This window comes from Curcuma longa, chromosome 19, assembly GCF_044706935.1.
Source record: "Curcuma longa cultivar G26 ecotype Majalengka, Jawa Barat chromosome 19, ITB_CL_G26_1.1, whole genome shotgun sequence".
Lineage (NCBI taxonomy): Eukaryota > Viridiplantae > Streptophyta > Magnoliopsida > Zingiberales > Zingiberaceae > Curcuma > Curcuma longa.
In genome coordinates, this window is record NC_133879.1 from 49,309 (window position 1) to 69,559 (window position 20,251).

At 35.2% G+C, this 20,251-nt stretch overlaps 2 protein-coding genes across 2 annotated transcripts; one reads left to right on the plus strand and one right to left on the minus strand.

Annotated features, from left to right (window-relative positions):
* The first annotated feature begins 2,428 nt into the window (after nucleotides 1-2,428).
* On the plus strand, nucleotides 2,429-17,290 carry LOC141812527 (uncharacterized). The gene is made up of 15 exons (XM_074700517.1): nucleotides 2,429-2,666; nucleotides 3,042-3,169; nucleotides 3,247-3,318; nucleotides 3,394-3,507; nucleotides 4,435-4,503; nucleotides 4,595-4,651; nucleotides 5,697-5,750; nucleotides 5,840-5,902; nucleotides 6,057-6,119; nucleotides 6,349-6,513; nucleotides 6,640-6,795; nucleotides 8,541-8,621; nucleotides 8,720-8,781; nucleotides 8,889-9,004; nucleotides 17,038-17,290. Exons 1-14 carry the CDS (start codon nucleotides 2,501-2,503, stop codon nucleotides 8,971-8,973), a joined length of 1,335 nt encoding a protein of 444 aa, XP_074556618.1. The 5' UTR covers nucleotides 2,429-2,500; the 3' UTR covers nucleotides 8,974-9,004; nucleotides 17,038-17,290.
* Nucleotides 17,291-18,467: 1,177 nt separating this feature from the next.
* Nucleotides 18,468-19,983, minus strand: LOC141812528 (protein CUP-SHAPED COTYLEDON 2-like). Its single transcript, XM_074700518.1, has 3 exons — nucleotides 19,679-19,983; nucleotides 19,161-19,438; nucleotides 18,468-19,069 (listed from the first exon to the last, which is right to left on the minus strand). Exons 1-3 carry the CDS (start codon nucleotides 19,851-19,853, stop codon nucleotides 18,629-18,631), a joined length of 894 nt encoding a protein of 297 aa, XP_074556619.1. The 5' UTR covers nucleotides 19,854-19,983; the 3' UTR covers nucleotides 18,468-18,628.
* Nucleotides 19,984-20,251: the final 268 nt, after the last annotated feature.

A 20,251-nucleotide genomic window follows, 5' to 3' on the forward strand; every position in this document is an offset into this window, starting at 1 on the left:
TGGTATGGATTGAGTCGGATTAATCTAAATTTAAAATTTAAGAGATTTTTTAGATTAAATTAAATTTTATTTTAAAATTTAAAATAATTTATGTAATATTAATATGAAAATATTAAAATATTAAAATAAAAATTAAAAATTATCAGAATAAATAGTAAAAAAATAATTATTCAGATTTTTTGAATTATACATGTTATATTGATTCGGATTTAAGATTTTTGAATTACATTCAAGTTTGAATTAAGATTTTTTAATAATATTTTATTTCAATTCGATCTAAACTTATTCGATTTACTTGAATTAGCACCTCAAAGTACGACCCAAAGGCGATCAATGCGCAACCAAATTTATGAAAAAGATGGCACAATTCCAATGAATGATGCTGCCAATCCAATTAATAATGCACAAAAGTCAAAAGTCAAACGCTACTTCTTCCCTCGTAATAATATAACTGTCTTTTAATATTATTTTTATTATTATTTTATCTTCCTTTTAAATTGAATGTGTTGTAATATTTATAAAACTGTAGCTATTACAAAGTTATAAAAGCTATGATTTCATAATTACTACAACTAAATTGTCACATAATTATAGGAATTATAGTTCTGTAGCGTAATGTAATAGTTACGATTTCATAATTACTACAATATAAACAAATTTACAATAAATTGTTCGAAGCCTTCGAAAATGATTTAAGTTATATTTTTTTAGCTTGAAATTGGACTATCATGAGTTCTACCTCGTAATTATTTGTAAATCTTTGAACGAGTTTCAGTTTGATATATTATGCATCCTATAATTCAATCTGAGTTAAAAGCTATGATCTCTTAAAATTTAAAATTTAACATTTATATTATAGCAGCTACAGTTTTATAAAATATTACAACATGAATGTTAAATCCTAAAATTGAAGATGCCATATTTTTTTATTCAGATTGAACCACACAACGTATAATATATCAAATCGAATCCTCGAGAATTTACAACTAATCACTAGGTGGAATCCATAACAACTCGATTTGAGTTCAAAAAATATCATTTAAATTATTTTCGAAGGCTCCGAACAATTTGTCTTAAAAAATTTTATGTTGTAGCACCTATGATTCTATAATTGTTATAATTATGTAATAATTATGGTTTCGTAGCTGTTACAATACACGTTGACCAATTTAAGATTTAGACGGAAGAGATAGGTGGGATAATAATGAAAATAAATAAATAAATATCATCTTATAATGTAATCCTAATTACATTACAAGCCTAATTACTCTTTACCAAACATGCCCACAATAGTTACTACAATCATAAAATAAATAAATTTAATTTAATAAAAATTTTATATATAAAGTATTTTATGTTAAAAAATTATTATCATATTGATTAAAATATTTTAAAATGGACTAATAATCAATTAGCAGTTAATTAAAGACTATTATAAACTTTTTATAATGAATTTCATCATATTGAAATAATTTTATTAAAATTTAATTAATTTATTTTTATATATTATAATAACTATAACAACTGCTATAATAACATTAGAATAAAAATATATTCGACATGAGAAATATAATAAAACATCTGTAATCCACATCTAATTATTTATCAAATACAAACTGTTTATTTAAAATATTTATCAAAATAAAAAATACAAATGTATTAATAATACTTAATAAATGAAGTTTCAGTCTTTCAAGACAAATATAAAATATTTTATCAATTTAAAATTTTATTTAAAGACCTCAAATTTATATTAATACGAACCTTTGCAAATATTCAAATATCCCAACTAAAATATTGATAAAAAAAACATTCTTACCAAATTCTCCCGAAAACATATAAAGTGATCAAGAAGTCCATATTCAAAATTCCTTTTTCATATTTCAACGCCGTTGTTAATCTTTCAACATCTTAAATCAATTACTAAATAATAATAATAAAAAAGCGGGGGCATATCTATAACTTTCTATTGATTTATTTTATCCGTCCGATAAGAATCAGACGGACTAAGACGTACGGCAAGAACCGCTACCCACAATCCTCCGTACACGTGTTCTTTTGAGAAGGACGTGGTTTGGTCTTTCTCGTGAACGCACCGTTATTCCAACGGCAACGCTTTTGCAAGCCATTGGTTCCTACTCATATCAGATCAGATGTGGGTCCCGCACAAAATCACCAATGGACTGTGGGGTAGATGGTCTTTGTTCGACTAGTCAATCTATTAAAAACCAAATCTGTATCCTTACCCGAGTGATTTCACACAGGGTCTTACCTCGACAGCAAGATATGGGCGTGGTTGGTCCCTGGTGTACTCGAGAACTCTGCTCCAATCCGCTTATTTACCCACAAAGCCAGGGATCCACGACTTGGTATAAACCTAATTGCCTCATTAAATATCGACGGCAAGATTTCCTCCATCCTTCCATCGCTCTCGTCACCCTCCAGAGGTGCTGGCAGTGAAGGAATCGATTTGCTGTTTTGGAGGAGGAAATCCTCGACGATGGGGGCTTCGAAGCTGCTGATCGCTTCAATCGTTATCTGCCTTTTGTTCGTGGGGGTCTGTGCTGGCGCGGAGATCCAAGAGGAGGCCGTCGTCGAACACGAGCACTCGGATTCAGGGCTGAAGCTGGAGTTGGAGCAGCTTAGGTTCGAGATCTCTGCCTTAGGTCAGCGTGGTCGCCAATCTGAAACAGTTAATATTAAAGCTAGGTTTTTTTGATGCAGTTCTTTGGTTACTATTATATGAAATATACATATGAAGGTAGATTTTTTTCTCTCTCATTTTTTATTAGTTATTTGTGGGAATTTCCTCAGTCTTCTTTCGTGCATTGTAAGGGTGTCCTTTTTGCCGTCGTGCTTTTGCTATTATAATCGATTCGATTTCATCTTAGGAGGAACTTGTTTACCGTGAATTTCACTTCTTGTCTTCTCAATGATTATTGCCTCGTATATTCCTAATTTAAGTCTTTGTCAAATGGTATTTGAGAAAAGTGTGATCCATTTTTTTGTATGATTAATTTCTGTGGTTATTGCCATCATAGAATCTAGTAATTTGGATAAAGAGCAAGAACTGAAGAGCAAAGATGAGCGTATTATTCATTTGGAAAAGATTATGAAAGAGAAGTCATTGACCATAGCATCATTGCGGAGTGACATTGAATCAATCCAGGTGAGCTAATTCTATGAGTGTCTCAAATGCTCCGATTCCTGTAAGCAGACAACTTAACTATTCTAATGAATGTGTAGAAAAAGGGTGATCTAGATACAAAGGATATTGTTAAAAAGGCCCAAGCTCGAGTTGATGAGCTTGAGGAGCAGGTCTGGCATCATAAGCTTCTTCAGTTCTAAAGTATTTTGAAATTTGAATGATTCTAATGTGCATTGTCGTGGCAGGTGGAAAAACTCACAGCTGAAATCAAGTTACAAAATTCAGAGAGGGATTCTTTGAATGCTTGGGCCAATGAAGCTGAATTGAAAGTGAAAGATCTCAGTTTGAAGTTGGAAAATGTGAGTTCTTGCCACTGGTTATTTTTGTTTATTGGACATGAAACACAATGCGAATATGACACAACAACAGAAATACTGGGAAAACTGGAAAATGACCTATAACCTTTATGTCAATGTGACATGACTCAGTTCATTTGTCAAATAATTTTTTTTAGTAAACCCTTCAACAACTGTTACATCATACAATCAATTTACTGTGAAGTTCAACTCATTTTATAAAATTATTACCGAATAAGTAACTAGCTTTATATTGACAAACCGATTATAACATAACATGTTAAGGTTGATTGGTTAATCCCTTATCTCAAAAGCTCAAGTCTTTAGGAAAGAGATTAATTCATATCTATATTTATAATGGACCACGACAATTGTCTAGCAATAGGTTTGGAGTCTCCTATCTTCAACATACTCCCTCACTTCGGAGTCTCCTATCTTCAACATACTCCCTCACTTCCCATTATGATGCAGAGGTGACAATTCTTTTTAACACTGATATCATTTGAATGCAAACCTCTTTCTTTTGTACCATGTTAAAGTGGATTGACTAACAACTTATCCCAAAAGCTTGAGTTATTGGGAGATTAATCAATTTATATTTATAATGCACCGCCGCACTTGTTGATGTGACACCAATGAGCGCAGAGTCCTCTACTTTCAACACAATGCAACACAAATTCTAGTCAACTTTTTCATAGGACCAAATCTGTTGCTTTCAATATCTATATTTTCTTGATCAAATGATAACACAGCAACAAAAGGTTAGGTTTGTTCTAGTGTGTCAAAGTCAAAGGTGAAGCAGTTGTATCTTTTAGGGCCATGAGCTTATACATAGTTTTTATGAAATATGCATAGAAATAGTGTAACTTTCCATTTTTCTGTATTATTTGCAATCACATTTCTGTAACTTTTCACCATTGGCTCTTGTAGCTTCAGACGACAAACAATGAGCAAAACAATAGAATCCAGAAAACTGTGCATGCCCTTCAGGTGGCAGAGGTTTGTGCTATCAACAACTATTGTTGAAGATTATATTGTTCCACAAGCTTTATAAGATGATATTCATATAAAGCATGGAAATCTTCTTTAGGAAGAGCTTATAAGAGTACGCTTGGAAGCAACAACTAAGTCAAAGGAGCTAACACAGGTAATAAGAGTAAACAGCTGGAGAGTTCATTCTTAGCGTTTGTTTATCTTACAACATCTAAATATTTAACTTTTTGTTTGATCATGGATTAGATATTTTGTGTACCAGGTTAGCTCCTTGATCTCCAACTCTACAAGAATCCATCTCCTTGTATATTATGTCCCAGAAATGTCTCAATTTCAAACAGAAACAGTTCATCTTAACTGATCAAGTGTTACTTTTGTATTGATATTTGTTATTTTCAATGGACAATAGAAGTTATTATGGATGAGTCTTGAGGTTTTATTCTTGGGAAGGATTAGTTGCTTTGTATCCATTAAGACTGGGCATGTCTTTTACTAACTTCCTTTTGTTGTACTTGTAATTCTTGTCAGGCTACATGAAGAGTTCTCTGAACAAGTTTCTCAATCTACAGCTTGCATAGGAACTTGTCTTTCTTTCTTTTGAAATATTTGACTCAAAGACTTAGATTATAAACAAAATCTTGCTTAAGGGAGATGACTTCCTAAATGACTAATTGAAAAGTTGAATTGAGGCTGGATAATAAGCTTTATGTTTGAGAAATCTGTCAAATTGGTGCTAAATATGATGCCAAATGGCGGATCTTGAACAAGCTCGTTGAGTTTGGAAATTGATTGATATCTGCAAGCATACATATGTGCAAAAATTCCTTCATAATGGTGTAAAGTCTCGACGGGGCTTCATTTGGAACTTAATATTATCCTGCAATGTTTGTTTCTCTCTCTCTAATTTGCCTTCATATGATAATTCAGTTGAATGAAAGACTGGTTTGACTATGCATACTAGTCTATTTAGATGAAGTTTATTCTGGGTTAACTAGACATACCTTGGTTGTGTTGTTGACTTTTGTGGCACCACCTTGTGCAAGTAAGATATTCTGTGGTACAGTGCCATGTCTCACATAAAACATGGGTTTGATATTCAATTCTTACATTTGTAACTTCTTTTTAGTCAGTCTATATTTATGTAATTACACAATGTAATAACTGAGTAGAAGTCAAAAAAATAATTTTCTTGCTTTCAGGCTCATGGAGCATGGCTTCCTCCTTGGTTTGCTACTCATTTCAGTTATTATAAGGTGAATGTATTCAAATTTTAGATGAAGTATTAGAGAGATACCATTTACTTGTTAAGAACAATAATATGCCTGTGATATTTGCCTTCCAGGAACTTGCAACAATTCACTGGAAGGGGCACGGACAACCCATACTAGATGTCTTGCTTCAAAAGGTGCTAATTTTTTACTTGTACTGTATTTTATTTCTATGTTGAACTTGTTTAAATCCTTTCTTACTTTCTCACTATGAATATATGGCAAACATAATCTTACTATTTTTGTCTAATCTTGTATTTTACTTATCACTTTGTGGAAACTTTTCTCAAGGTATCAGAGAAATTGCATCACACACAAAAATTGATGGAACCTCATTTTGAAACTGCCAAAACTGTAAGTAGCCAACTAACAACTATTTTCAGGATTCTATCATAATTCATATACTTTAGTGTTGCTTGATTGAGAAATCCATAAGCAAATTATATAAATTTGGTTTAATTTGCATTGGATTTTGGTTCAGATTATCACACAGTTTGCTACTTAGCACACACTCTTTTAAGGTAGTTGATATTTTAGTCAGGATTTATTAAATTTCTAATTTTCCTTCTTATAATCTCTGCAGAAATGGGTTCCAGTCATTAAAGAGCAATGGTTGTTTCTTGTGTCAAGTGCTGAACCTTATGTGCAAACTATGTCAAGTAAAACAGTGGACATTTATCACAAATCTAAGTGTACCATATCCAGCCATGTAGTCAAAGTACAAGAATTTTCAGATCCTTATTTTCAGGTACTCATGTAATTATTTCAACTGGAATACTCATAGTAGACATGCTTCTATGCCAATGTGTTGGTACATGTTCTAATTTTTTGTTTTCTGATACACTATGCTATGCAAATTCCCATAACTTATCAGGCTGCCAGGAGATTTTCTCAACCATATATAGACCAAGTTGCTACTATTACCAAACCACATGTTGAAAAGGTGCAAGTTGCTTTGAGTCCTTATAGTGACCATGTAATTCATACTTATGGAAAGTTTCTCAAATCAGCAACAACTTATCACCTGCAGGTATTTTCTGCTTTCTACTCACATTTAAGCTGTCTTATTTTCTTCCTTACTGATAAACATATGATCTCTTACCCAAAAAAAGTAATCTTATTCACTTACAGTTCACAACACTCACATTCTAGAAAATGGATTAGGATGAACTGAAATTGCAATTTTGCAGGTATATTTGCTTGTATGTGTGGTCTATAGTGGCTCAACCCGAATTTAAACTCTCAATTTAACCAAGGTGCTAGAGTTTTCTTTCACAAACTAAGCAGCATATTAAATTAGCCATACCTTACAACAACAGAATAAGGTCAGCAAATAGGTATCTCATCAGGATAATATTCGCTCACTTTATTCAAGGACATTTCCAAGATCTGGGATTTTTCTTTATCTATTTTATTTCAATATACTTTATTTAGTGTAATAGGGGATAAAATGAGTTAATTGGTGAATTGTACCCATGATCACCGCTAACTCCATCTTTTTCTAATCATGTTAGGATGATGAATTGAATTGTGTTCTTCTTACAACCTCTCTCCTAGTGTCTGCTCTCTGCTCCTATTTGCCCATTCCCTCTTCTCTTCTTCCTTTTTTTCCTTCTATTTTCAATCTCTATCAGTTTGGTGCCAGAGCCCATCACAACTCTCATAAGTTGAACATCACATGCAATTATCTCCTTCTTCGGCTTTGCATGTCAACCTTGGTTCCTGTTCACCCTTTTCCCCTTGCTTTATCTGCTTCTCCATCCATGCAACCTTGTCCAATCATCCCCGGATGCCACCATTGATAACACTCACCTTTTGTTGTGCAACCCATTTAAAATTTCCACAAGAGCCAGGCTTTTTTAATCACACTAAAAAACATTTGATTTCCAGATTTAATTAAAATATTATTTTATCTAATTTAATAGAGGATCAAATGAATCAATTACTCAGGAGTCTTCTGATTTGTATTAAATCCATGTTTAATTATCCTTTTTTAATGCAAAGCTTAGAGAAAGGTTGTAAAGTGATGTCATGGTAGTGTTGATGAAAATCAATTATTATATTTTTCGTCCTCCATTCTTTATCCCCCTTAACACTTTTCTCTCATTCCCATTCACTTACGCTTCTAATCTCTTATTTTCTGTCTTGTCCTGTATCAGTTTTCTTTCCACTAGAATTTTAACGTTCATATTGATGTTGTGATTGCTATTATCATCATCAAATTGTTGTTTTTTTTTTGAGGGAATCACATAACCATTGTTCCTGTTTCTTTTCTAGCACATCCTTTTTTCTTGCTGCCCAAAATGGCATCCTTAGAAGCAAGAATGACAAATAGCTTTAGATATGCTGTTTCATGACATTGTTGTTTTGAAAAATGTTTCATATGACATTTAGATTCAATTATTGCAACACCAGGTTTCATGTATCAGATACTGGTTTCTCCCTGTTGATGCATGACCTCCATCTCACAAGAAAACATAATCTTGTGATGTTGAGGGAGAAATAAAGAAGATCCTAATGTCCTGCAACGTTTTGTTTGTTCCGATATATTCTGCTTCTGAATGGCCAAATGCATTTTTGTATACATCTTCGTAGTCCTGCTTGAATATTGCTAAGGCCTTCAAACGCATTAGGCCATGTGTTTTGGTCTCATATACTGTTTAAGTTTTTTTGCTTTTCTATAATTTGCGACAATGGGTTTAATTTCGAGCAGCTATGCACACTTCTTTTTTATTATGTTTCATTGCCTAGATGATTTATTCAATTTTGCTATAGGTTCAAGTTGGCATTCAGGAATTCTTCAAGAACCATGAAATAACAAAACCTCTTGCTACCAAAGAGCTGGTGTGGTTTATGGTACATCATTTGTTTCACTCCCGTTTTCCACTTCTATTGAATTTCTTGTAATCAAAAGAATTTGTTGGTAGCAATGTAATGATGATTTGGATGTGCAGGCTTCTGCTTTTTTGGCATTACTGATTTTCCTTGTATATCGACTTCTGTCATATATTTTGGGGTCAGTCTGATTCTTTTCCATCCGTGTCAAGTCAATTGCATCCATCTATCACATAGTTTAAATGCCCAACAATTTTGTTATATTATATATTCTTTTTTCATAATCAGCTCTGGGAAGAAAACTGGAATAACAAAGAGTTCACATTCAACCCGGCCACATCGCAGACCTAAGCATAGGCACGCTGACAAGTAAAGTTTGTTCTGGGTTGTTCTCATATGCCAAGGTAAATCTCCTGGTATTAGTATCACTTGCTTGTAACATATCTTTATCAGTAAAATTTCCCATGGCTCAATTTTATGAGTAACATTTATCCCACTAGTCTTTCATTATGTAAGAAGTGATCACAAATAAATTTACTAGGTTGAATTTATTGAAGTTCACTTTCATCAAATAATTCCATGTAAATTTTTTTTGATTTGTTTTATATAATACTCTTAACTCTTCTACTGTCCCAAAATGTTTTTGATTTGGAGCTTTGGAATTATGTAACAAATATCTGGAAACTTAATGAAATTTTAGAAGTATGAAATGAGGATTGAGATGTTTGAGAAACAAAGGAAGTACGAAACAAGAGTACAGAAGTGTGAGAAACAGAGATAAACATTTGGTAAATACTCTGTCATGTCTTTTTATCCTTTCGTCAGGAGTGTAACAGAATAAAGTATAACAGATGACTGAATTTTTTGAGTTAAAAATGTGTAGATGACTTGTTTTGATGGAAAACAGTGGTCGTTTTCATGCAAAATGTTACCACATATATGAAATGGTTAGAATTTTTTTTTGGCACAGGTTTGATATGTACCAAAATTCTCTAATACCTGGATTATTCAAAATGCTCGTCGTACTTGCATTGGATACTAGCTAGTACACACACTAAGACTCTAAGTGGACACTTGATTTTTTTATTAAATCATTATTTAAATCTTTTAGAAATAGCTGTGTACCTGAGTAGAGTAGTTTTCTACGTTGTTCTATTTGGATCATGAGTCCAATGTAACACAGAGTGAGAAGTTTCTGCTTTTCAATGCAATCTAGCAACCTCTACTTGCAAGTTCCCTCTCACAAGTAATAGAGTTGAGCAGATATTTGTGGCTTTTACTTGCAATATTCTATTGAACTTACAAACATTGATGTCAAACAATATTACTTTTGTATTCAGTTACAAGCCCTGTGCAATTTTCCAATAATTGTAATGAATTTGTTCTTTTTAGTTAATAGTAAATAGCTTTAGATATATTAAACACCTTAAAATATGTCACACTTTGTACTTTTATTAGCTCCACATTAGGTATCGTAGGGTATTATGCTAAGTCCTATAGAGCTCATGCCAAGGTTTAAAATTTCAAACCGCGCCGAAGTTTTGATTTATGATTGGAATGATACGATTTTAGTACCATATCGTGTTATGCCGATATGATTTCGATATTTTTTAAAATATAAAATATATTAATTAAAAAATATTTTTATTAATATTTGATCGCTATAGGTGCTTATTATTGAGTTGTATTTGAAATGTTGAATGCTGAGTTTAAGTTGTTTGCTACTTATTTAGTAAAAGTCGATTTAGAGTTAACTGAAGTCCACCAAGTAGGTTTAAACAAGATTTAATTTGAATTTTTTTTATTAGTTTAAAATTAAATCAAATTTATATATAAAATAATTTAGTTCATTAGTAGTAGTATATTTTATAACGTTAGAAATTATATTATATTTAATTTTTTATCTTTCTTAATGATTTGTTCCCTACCTCCTTAAATGTTTTTTTTCTCTTTGTTTATCTCATGGATGGATAAAGAAAGGAAAAGGATAATCATCCTTAAAGAGATTAAGAAGTTATTTACCATGGGAAGAAATGAAGGAGAGAAAAAAAATTAACCATCCTTGTATTGATGGAGGAAAAATTTTAACAAATGAAAGAGGGGAAAATTAACAAGAAAAAAAATTAATGGATGAAACAGGAAAAAATAAAGAAAGAAAAAATTAATAGAGGAAAGGAATTACTGTCTAAAAAATAAAAATTTCAATCTAAAACTAAAATTAAAAGGAAATAGTAAAAAATGAAAAATAAAAAATTGTGGCGGCAATTGCGACCACGCGAGTCACGGTGGCTTTGCAGTGTCGATTGGCATGACACGATATTTAATTTTTTGGCCAATGTAATAGCTCTCTTTTGGCAACATAATATTTCATCCTTTTGGGCTTTGTATCAGAGCATACTTGTCTCCTTCCTAGGCTTATGATTTCTTTTTTGAGGCCTCCAGTTTAATTTGGCAATGTTGCCTCCCCACTCTACCACCTCTAAATCTAATTGTCTTCATTCCTTCCTCTATCATGAAATCCTAAGTTTGTTTCTTCTTCATGTCTCTCTGCCTATATCACTGTAAACCTTAAACCTGAATTTCTTCCTCATTTTAATCGTTGAAAAGACCTTAACTTTCTCTCTCATCACAAAGAGTTACTCTTCTTGCATGCCATCATGCTTTTCCCCATGCTTTTGTCTACCAAGGAATGACCACCCAATTGCCTCCACTAGCTAGTTCTCCGACCATTGTTTATCTTCATTTTTCCTCTCTGTAGGGGAATGTACCATTTCCCTACTTTTCTTTAGTGCTCTAGTTCACATGGATCGTGTAGAGACATCACTGTATCTCTTTAGCAACTCAAAATGTCCTTCATTGGCCTTCCATCCCAAATGAGGTGGTCTATAGAAAAATAGAGATTGAAAAGAATGGGAAAAGAGGGGATATATTCAAAAAAAGAGATTCAATAAAGAGGTATTTAAATAATTTGTTTTAATAGACTGTGGCAATTGTTAAAAAGAGATGATAAAGAGGGACGTCATGTATTTACTTTTAACAATACCTCTACCCTTTGTCTTTGGTATTGCTAGGTTTTAAATTTTGTCATCATCCTTTCTCATGTTTTATGTGCATGATTTGTGATGAGATTTTTTATTGCTTGTTATTTCAAATATTTCTCTTGCTTCAAAGTTAGATGTTAAATTTTAGTAATGATGTGCTTGTCAGATTTTAGTATTAGTGCATTTGATTCGTGCTATAGAATAGTCAAGAAATAGAATGGTTAGTTTTAGGAAACAAGTATAGATAAGAATACATGAGAAATAAGTATTATTTAGTTTTGGTTCATAGAATAGAATAGTTATATAATTTGATTGGCAGGAACGTAAAAAAAGGAATGACAAATAAAATCTTATATAAATCATTTGGTTGACTTGTCTTATTTGAATGATCTCTCAGAATGGTATTTCTGATCCAATCAACTTCACTAGCTTTCACTACCTTGATTAACTCCATAGGTCTATTTGGTTTGATCACCCCATCCATGTTGGCCGCTTCGACCTTGTTGACTATTCTGTCATCGTGCATTCACCCAACCAACAACTTGCATTCAAGGGGTTTTAACAGGTTGAGCCGACTGATACGGAACAGTGCCAAGAGAATTTCAGTATCAGAGAAACCAAATCCTATTGAAGCTCAAGCATCAACCGTATCAGAATTTCAGTATCAGAAAAACCAAATCCTAACAAATCGTCTAACAACAGCTCAAGCATTAATTGAAAACCAATTGAATGAACGATTGAAACGAAACAGAAAAGAGTTTAGCTATCAGAAACAAAACAAACAGAAACAAGCTAAGAAATAGAAACTCTTCCTTTTCTTCCCATTTCCGATTGTTCTCCTCATCTCGGTGTCAATCGAGCTGGTAAATCCGCAATGCGGCTTCACTGATTCCTCTAGAGTCCTCAACATGATCTCTGGTGTTGTTTCCTCACTGCCCAAACCATGAAAATGCCGAAGAAACCCTCTACGGCGCTAACAGTGGCTTGCGCGGCGTCGGATTGAAGCTGCAAATTGGATTTCCGTGCTTCTCTTCACTCCGATTGATTTGCTGATGGTATAGGAGCTAGCCACAAACCTTAGAGAACCCCTCCAAAGCTCGCGGCGTCGGATTGAGCCGTGGATGGCCGGAAATCGCAGAAACAGGGGAGGAAGTCGTCGGAGAAACCCTCGCCGCCGCTCCTCGTCTAGCTGCCAAATTATACCCAATCGGCCGGTTTTGGACTCTTCAAGGAGCAAGGATTTCAACGGAATTGGTTTGGGAGGAAGGGGCTCGCCGTATCAGTACGTCGCCGAACAGGGTGTTAGCGTCGGGACGATGAACAGTGTCGGGCGGCCACTGTTCACCCGATTAATGCCTTTGATTTATACCGCCGATTAATTGAAGAATCTCAGCCGTCCAATCTTGATCTGACGATGCAGCTTTGATCTAGGGCTTTAGGGCAGTCTAGGGTTTGGAAAAAATTCATGGATCTTGATCAGGCTTGAGCTAGGTCATGTCCTCCATGTGGCTTGACCAATTTGGGCAAATTTGGCTCAATTCGATCGCGGTTGGACTCGATCTTGATCCGATTTGAGCCCTAAAATCAAATAAACTCAATTAATGCAAAAATTCACCATTAAATCATGAAAATTATATCAAGCCTCAAATCATGCAATATAGGACAAATACGAACGAATCGATTCATTTCATAATTAATTTTCATGTAAAATCCCAAAAAATAAATCGATTAAAAATTAATAAAACCCTAACTCATCAAATGGCCTCCTAAAATATTTGTACATATGAGATTTAAAATTTAAAAAATAATCATGTTTTTGGCTAAAATTGTTGCATAACTATTTTTAAGTTGTTTGGTCGCTTTGAAAGCATAAGTGGATTTCGATAGCCTCCTAGGGTATATATATATTGAAAATTTGAGTAGAAAATGACTATGTTAGAGTTTTGTCCAAAATTATTATATGTGTAGGATCGAAGTGAGCGCTAGAGACGAATTTGGAAAACCTTTGTAAAATTGAGTAAGTAAATGCACAGCGGAAATAACCTTGACACTTTTCTTTTACTTGGTTCATAGCCACTAGCTGTTATTCTAAAATCCACGATCCTTGACCGTTTACGATGAATAATCCACTAAAAAACTCTCCTCTTTCGAGAAAGAGTTTCGCCTTTTATAAAGTTTAGGATTGATAAGCTTTTATCATCTTAATAATTTAAGTACAAAGAATATAGGCGAAATTAAATCTTTTACCGACAATATAAAATGGGAAGCGTGTGAAGTTGTCGGTGCATCTTTCCGGCATTACGACGGCATCTCGGGTGCTTTGGTCGTGCGCAGAATGGACGTTGAGGTAGCATAACTTGAGTCTCTAGGGGTTCCCCTCATAGCTACTTATATAAGGTAATCCGGGCTCCTGAAACTTCTTTTGGGCGCCTCTACGTCATCCTGTTGATCCGCTTCTGATACCGACTTGGAATCTCCGGGCGTCTGTATCCCTTTTGGGCGATTGGAATGCTGACGTGGAGATTGCAGGATCAGGGTTGACTCCGTCGCGTCTTATCCATCTCCGGGCACCTGGAGCCTTTTCGGGCGCTTGGAAGATGAGGTGTTCTGACCACTGCTGACTCGCCACCTCATCCACCTCGCTGGCCCGATCGGTTGGCATTTGGGTATTTGGATCCCTTCTGGGTGCCTGAATAGTTTGGTCGTCGGATCCAATAGGGATGCCTGGAACTCGAAGTTTCAGTCTCTTAGTTTCCTGCATCACAGAGTTAGTACAAAATATATAACAGAAAATTTTGGATAGTTTTCCAACTGTTTGATCTTGACTTTTGATTTTCAGTGAAACCCTAGGTCAGACCGACGTCTACTGGTTCTTCAGTCCTAGTTGGACTTTTGCTCAGCATCCAATCTTCGGTCCCAAGGACTTTCTTTTGATGTCCGGTCCTTGCTGACCCATCGCTCCGCTAGACGTCCGGTTAGAACTGTCAAACGGGCCAACCCATGGCGGGGCGGGCTAACCCATGGCGGGCCCATCATATGGCGGGGCGGGGCGGGGCGGGCCAACCCACCATTTCGGCGGATTGCAAAATATTCAACCCAACCCAATTCAAAGCGGGTCGCGGGTTGAGCGGGCCAGCCCACGGGTCTAAAAATCCACTAATCCAGGTCAATCTAACTTTTCTGTTCACTGCTCAATGTTCAACTTTCATATGTAAGTAAATAGAATGAAAGTAGAATGAAAATATGAAACGGTTTTACTGCTATGGGAGTGTTGGTATTTATTGATATCAAGAGAATGAAAATAAGATGAAAGTATGAAACTAGCACAGGAAGTAACAAATTGCATATGATTTTTCACTGTAAATCATAGGGCAACGAATGATGGCACTTTCTTTTCTTTGTTACTGTATTTTTCAGGTTTTTTTAGTTTCCTTTTTTTGTGGTTTTGGTTTGGCATGGATATGACTGTATACTTTTTGCCTAAGAGGATTGACAAATTTAAAACACAAACACAAAGTTACTGATATAAGAGACAACGAAAATAAAATGAAAGTATGAAATTAGCACAGGAACTCAGGAAGTAATAAATCTCACCAGATGAGGCGGCGGAGGGCACCGAGACTTAAGTTACACATAGCTAACAGATATAAAATAACATTTACAATAATAAAATATTTTTAGTAACCTATAACTAACAGAGTAACAGATATAAAATCACGCAATTCGATCAATAGGCAAATCAATTCATGTATTGATTTGATAATTTCACCCAAAAAGAATCTCGCGACACCGTGTGTCCAGTAATTAAAACAGTATACAAGTGAAATGAGGTAAAATGTCTCGAAATGAGTTAAAAGATAGATTAATTACTGATGCATGAATCAACTCCGATGGAGCAAGGCAGAACGACGGTGAACGAGTACGACGGAGCGAGCCGGATGAGAGGGAAGGGAACGACGGAGCGAGGTGGCTAGGAGAAGGAAACGACTAGCGACAAGCTGACAACGAGCGACGGTCGACGGAGCGAGGGCGATGGGAGGGAATCAAGGAAAGGAATGATCAGTGGCGATCGGCGGAAGCGGAATGGGATAGCGATGTTGCGACGCGAAGACTGAAGAGAAAAATGAGATTTAGGTTTTCCTTCATCCGTTGGATTTAAGTTTCCTTAACAGCCGTTGGATTTAGGTTTAGGATATTATGTATAGGCGGTAGCGAAAAGCATTTTGCCGCTGCTGCAGTGTTGGCTGCTGCCACTTCATTATTTGAAATTATTTATTTTTTGTTATTTAAAATTTTTCAGGCCCGCGGGCCAACCCGAGCCCGCGACGGGTTGGCCCGCCTAAACCCGCGGCCCGCTTGGGCTGACCCGTTTAGGCCCGCCAGATGATGGGTTGATAAATTTTCAACCCAACCCGCTTAAATTAGTTGGCGGGGCGGGCCAACCCGACGGGCCCAACCCAAATTGACGGCTATACGTCCGGTCCACGACCTGCCTAGACTTCCTGCTTGGTGCTCTCCCTTTGCCCCTTCTCCCTCAGTACCCAAACCTGGCAAGGCATTTTGCTCTCTGAAATTTAGGTCTTGTTCTGCATGGCTCCTTCGAGAGCATTATCGTCCATAATCATATTTTAGATCTTGGTTTTATCTGGTTCAATGAGGGATTAGTGGGTCAGCTGTAAAGGCTACATTGTGACGTTGAAAAAAATTTGTCTTTAGTCCTTATTGAACTTTGGTTATCAAACATGCTTTGCATGCTTTATGGAATACTAATCTATGCAACTAAGATTTCTAATACTATTATACTAATCTATGCAACTAAGATGTCTACTTTTAGTAGAGAAATCAGAAGGGGAAAAAATGGGGAAGCTAAGCACTTTGTTCTAGGTCTTTGTTCAAAGTTTTCATACTAAGGTCTTTGGCAATGCCAATATAGTTAATGGTGTAGAATTGGTGAATGATAGATCTTCTGTATTCCTGCTCGTCGTGTTGTTTGATTGGGATCTGACAAAAATAATAGGTGAGGCACGTTTTTGTGGTGCAGAAGTAGTAGATAGAGCTCTCTTTAAAATTCAAATTTTCTTCCAGAATTCACACAGTTTCAACAGCTACCTCGTCATTTTTCCTCTCCTGCGTGAGTTCCACGTAATTTAGACATGCATGCACACTTTAATGGTGGGCCTTCTGATGAGTTAACTATTACTTTCATGCTTTCTTTTTCTCTCCTGATAACTTTGGAACTTTTTTGGGTACGGTTCATTTGATCACAATTTGAGTTTTAGCTTTTCCTTGTTGTTCATTTGATCAGATACTTACAAATTTGTGAATAAAATCTATCTATTTTTGCATGATTAATATCTAAGTAAATCAGACTCTGAAATTTCTCTATTTCTATGCAGATGGAGGATTGGACTAGAAATTGGCTATGTACCTTGTTCCTACTTATCTACCCATCGAAAAGTATTTGGAGTTTGGAAGGGCATCTGCTGCAAACGAATTAGGATAATGCATTACGAGTATCGTTACAAAGATAACAGAGTGCATGAAAATATTCGGTTATTGGATTTTTATTATTTTGGATTCAAGTCCATTTCTTTATTATTGAGGTGTGTATTCAGATGAGTTATATTGAGAAGAAAATAATTTTTTTTTAAAAATATGAATCAACATTTTCCTGTAAGATTTATCTGCTTCTTCTTAGGATTCATCAGTTGGTAAGTCTTTTCCTCCCAATCTGCTACATCAATTTTTTTGTTGATAATCCAATGTTTAGAAGTTGACTTTTAAGATATGATCACTAATTATTTTTATTATCTCTCTAAATATTTTACTACTACACCGTACCATGGAGCAACCATCGTAGGCTTTGTGACTCTTATTCTTGCAAATGACTATCGAGGACGCTTTCTCAATGTGATCGCTTGGGTGTCAAGTCTATAACAGCACCCTCCGTTCGTGTTCTAAGTCACACCTACCCCATCAGAATCCAGTAGTATCCCACCCTCTCTTCGGTTCGCCTATCGGATAAATCTGAAAATCGATCTGCTGAATGTTTTACCGTTGTACCATACATGAGGGGCTGTAACCCAAAAGAAAGAACATATAATGTTACTTTGGTAGAGATAGCTTGCTTTGAGAGCACAAGTCAGATAATACACATAATTATTGAGAAACTAAAGAGTGATTAGTGAGTAATAATTGGTGATGACTTGTTGCTTAATTATAGTGTACTCTTTTAATTTTCTCTTTGTGATATGTTATATCATTCACATTTTTTATCCCGTTTTGCACTTGTGCGCCTAAACACCTATAAATTTCAGCACGTACTTGATTGTTTCGATCGAGCAAACTAGTTAGGTTGTACGTGAACAAGTTGGTCGAGTTGGTCTATCCCATCAATCTAGTTAAGTCGATGTCTAATTGGATTAGTTGGATGACTTGATCTTTTTGGATGAGTTAGTTAGATTGGTCTAGTAATTGGCTTCACTCTAAATGAGTTGATTGGGTCGATTGATTCAGATTAGTCGATCACGTTAGACGATTCAGACAAGTTTAAATGTTAGACGATCATATTTCTATCAAAATATCATAATAACAAATCGTTTTTATGAATGTTTTATATTGGATTTTAATTACCTAATACAAGATATATATCCAAACTAAGATAAATTAAAGGGAACAAAGTTGAGATAAATAATCTATGGCTTGAAATCATGACCAAATTAAAATTCAAAGTTATGAACAATAAAACCATCAAGCAAGTATTTTCACCAGCTACTGTATATATATATATATATATATGTAGAAAGAATTACACAAGACAATCTCTAAGTTGTCGATATATATATATATATAATCTTCAATATACTAATTAACAATAACAATTAATGCGTCTAAAATAAAGTTGGGAGAATTAATTAAATCATGACAAGCATCAAGAATTAATTAATAACTCTATTAGCTTGATTATAGCTTCTTCCTCTATATATCTCAGTACCATCCATAACCCTCAACCTCCATGCAAGAATCCACATTATTATGATACTTGGTTTCCATTGTAGGATTGGCTTCGACATTGAACCCTTGGATAAATCCTGAAAAAGGAGTTGTCATGGTTGGACTAGAACCCATGTTTATGTTCAAACTTGGTGCGAGAGACGGCCCAAATAAGTTGCTGGAGAGGTTGTTTAAAAGTCCATTGTCGGCTGATCGGTTGATGAATCGACTCGAGAAATCCGTTAAATTAGGATTGGATAGGTAGGTTTGAGATGCCCCCAAGTGATGATGATTATAATGTTCATTCTGCATTAGGCCGTGCATGTTGATGATAGGGAAATGACCATAAGAATTGATTCTAGCTTGTAGGTTTGATGTCGAAAACTTCTTGCAACTCGAGTTCTTCTTGAAGACTCGACACACGACCCATTCATCCTAAGAATCACAAATAAATAATAATTTGAATTCAATTAATTCGCAAAGTCATGCCAATTATATTGTGTATATATATATATCATATAATTACCTTGATATTGTTAGCATTAAGAGGTAATTTCGAGTGGAGTCGATATTCATGCATCACCCAATTAGTCTTCTCGCCTCTTGGAGCTCTCCCTTTGTAGAAAACAAGTGTCTTCTTCATGCCCAAAAGATCTGAAGTATTACTAGTAAAGATCTCCCTGTCCTTTCCTGTTGTCTTCCAATATCCAGCAATGGTGGCTCGATTGGTCCTTAACCCGGTCGGGTACTTGCGGTCGCGCAAGCTAAAGAAGTACCATTCTTTATCTCCCATCTTCGCTTTCCCTAAATATACAACAACAACAACAACAACAATCAAGTTTTATCCCCTAAACATAGATATGAATATATATTACAAAGTATAAATGCATATTTAATTTGAAGGTTTTTAATTAATCAATGCAATATGGTAATGGTTTGTAGAAAAAGATATATATTTGGTATCATTAAATAACAGTTTTTAGAATTATAACACCTTTCATACATAATTAAGAATATAATCAGTATCAAAATTAAAGATTATACCTGGGAGATCCCATGGCTCGCACTTGTTAAGATCAACATCTGCCATAGCTCTGGTACTGAAACCTGCATCAGTAATCTTCTTGATAAGGTAGTGTGTGATCAGCTCCTCGTCGGTAGGATGAAACCGAAACCCCGGCGGCAACTGCTCTTCCTTTTTGTTCTTCCCTCCTTCCATCTATCTCCCTTCCTTCGCCTTCCTTCCTAGCTCCCTTCAGTCAAACACAAGCTCTAAAGAGAAGTGATGAGATCGATCGATGAGGATTGAAGAGGTCGATCGGGGAGAACACAGCTGGTGGCCAAGGGCTTTGAATCAGTAATGAAGTCTTAGGATTTGAAGTATTTGTTGCATGGGGATATGTGTGTTGGTGAAGCTCTTACCAACTAAGGGTCTTCACTCGCAAGCTGCCCAATGAATTGATTGCACCCCATTACTGCACGCATGGCTGGCTATCCACATAAATTAATAAACTCTCTGCTGACTAATTGTCTCCCTCTCTCTGTCTGTCTCCTCCCCATTTTTACTACTTTATCCCCGTGTCCCCCTCAAAAACAGGTAGGTAATCATATAGTCCA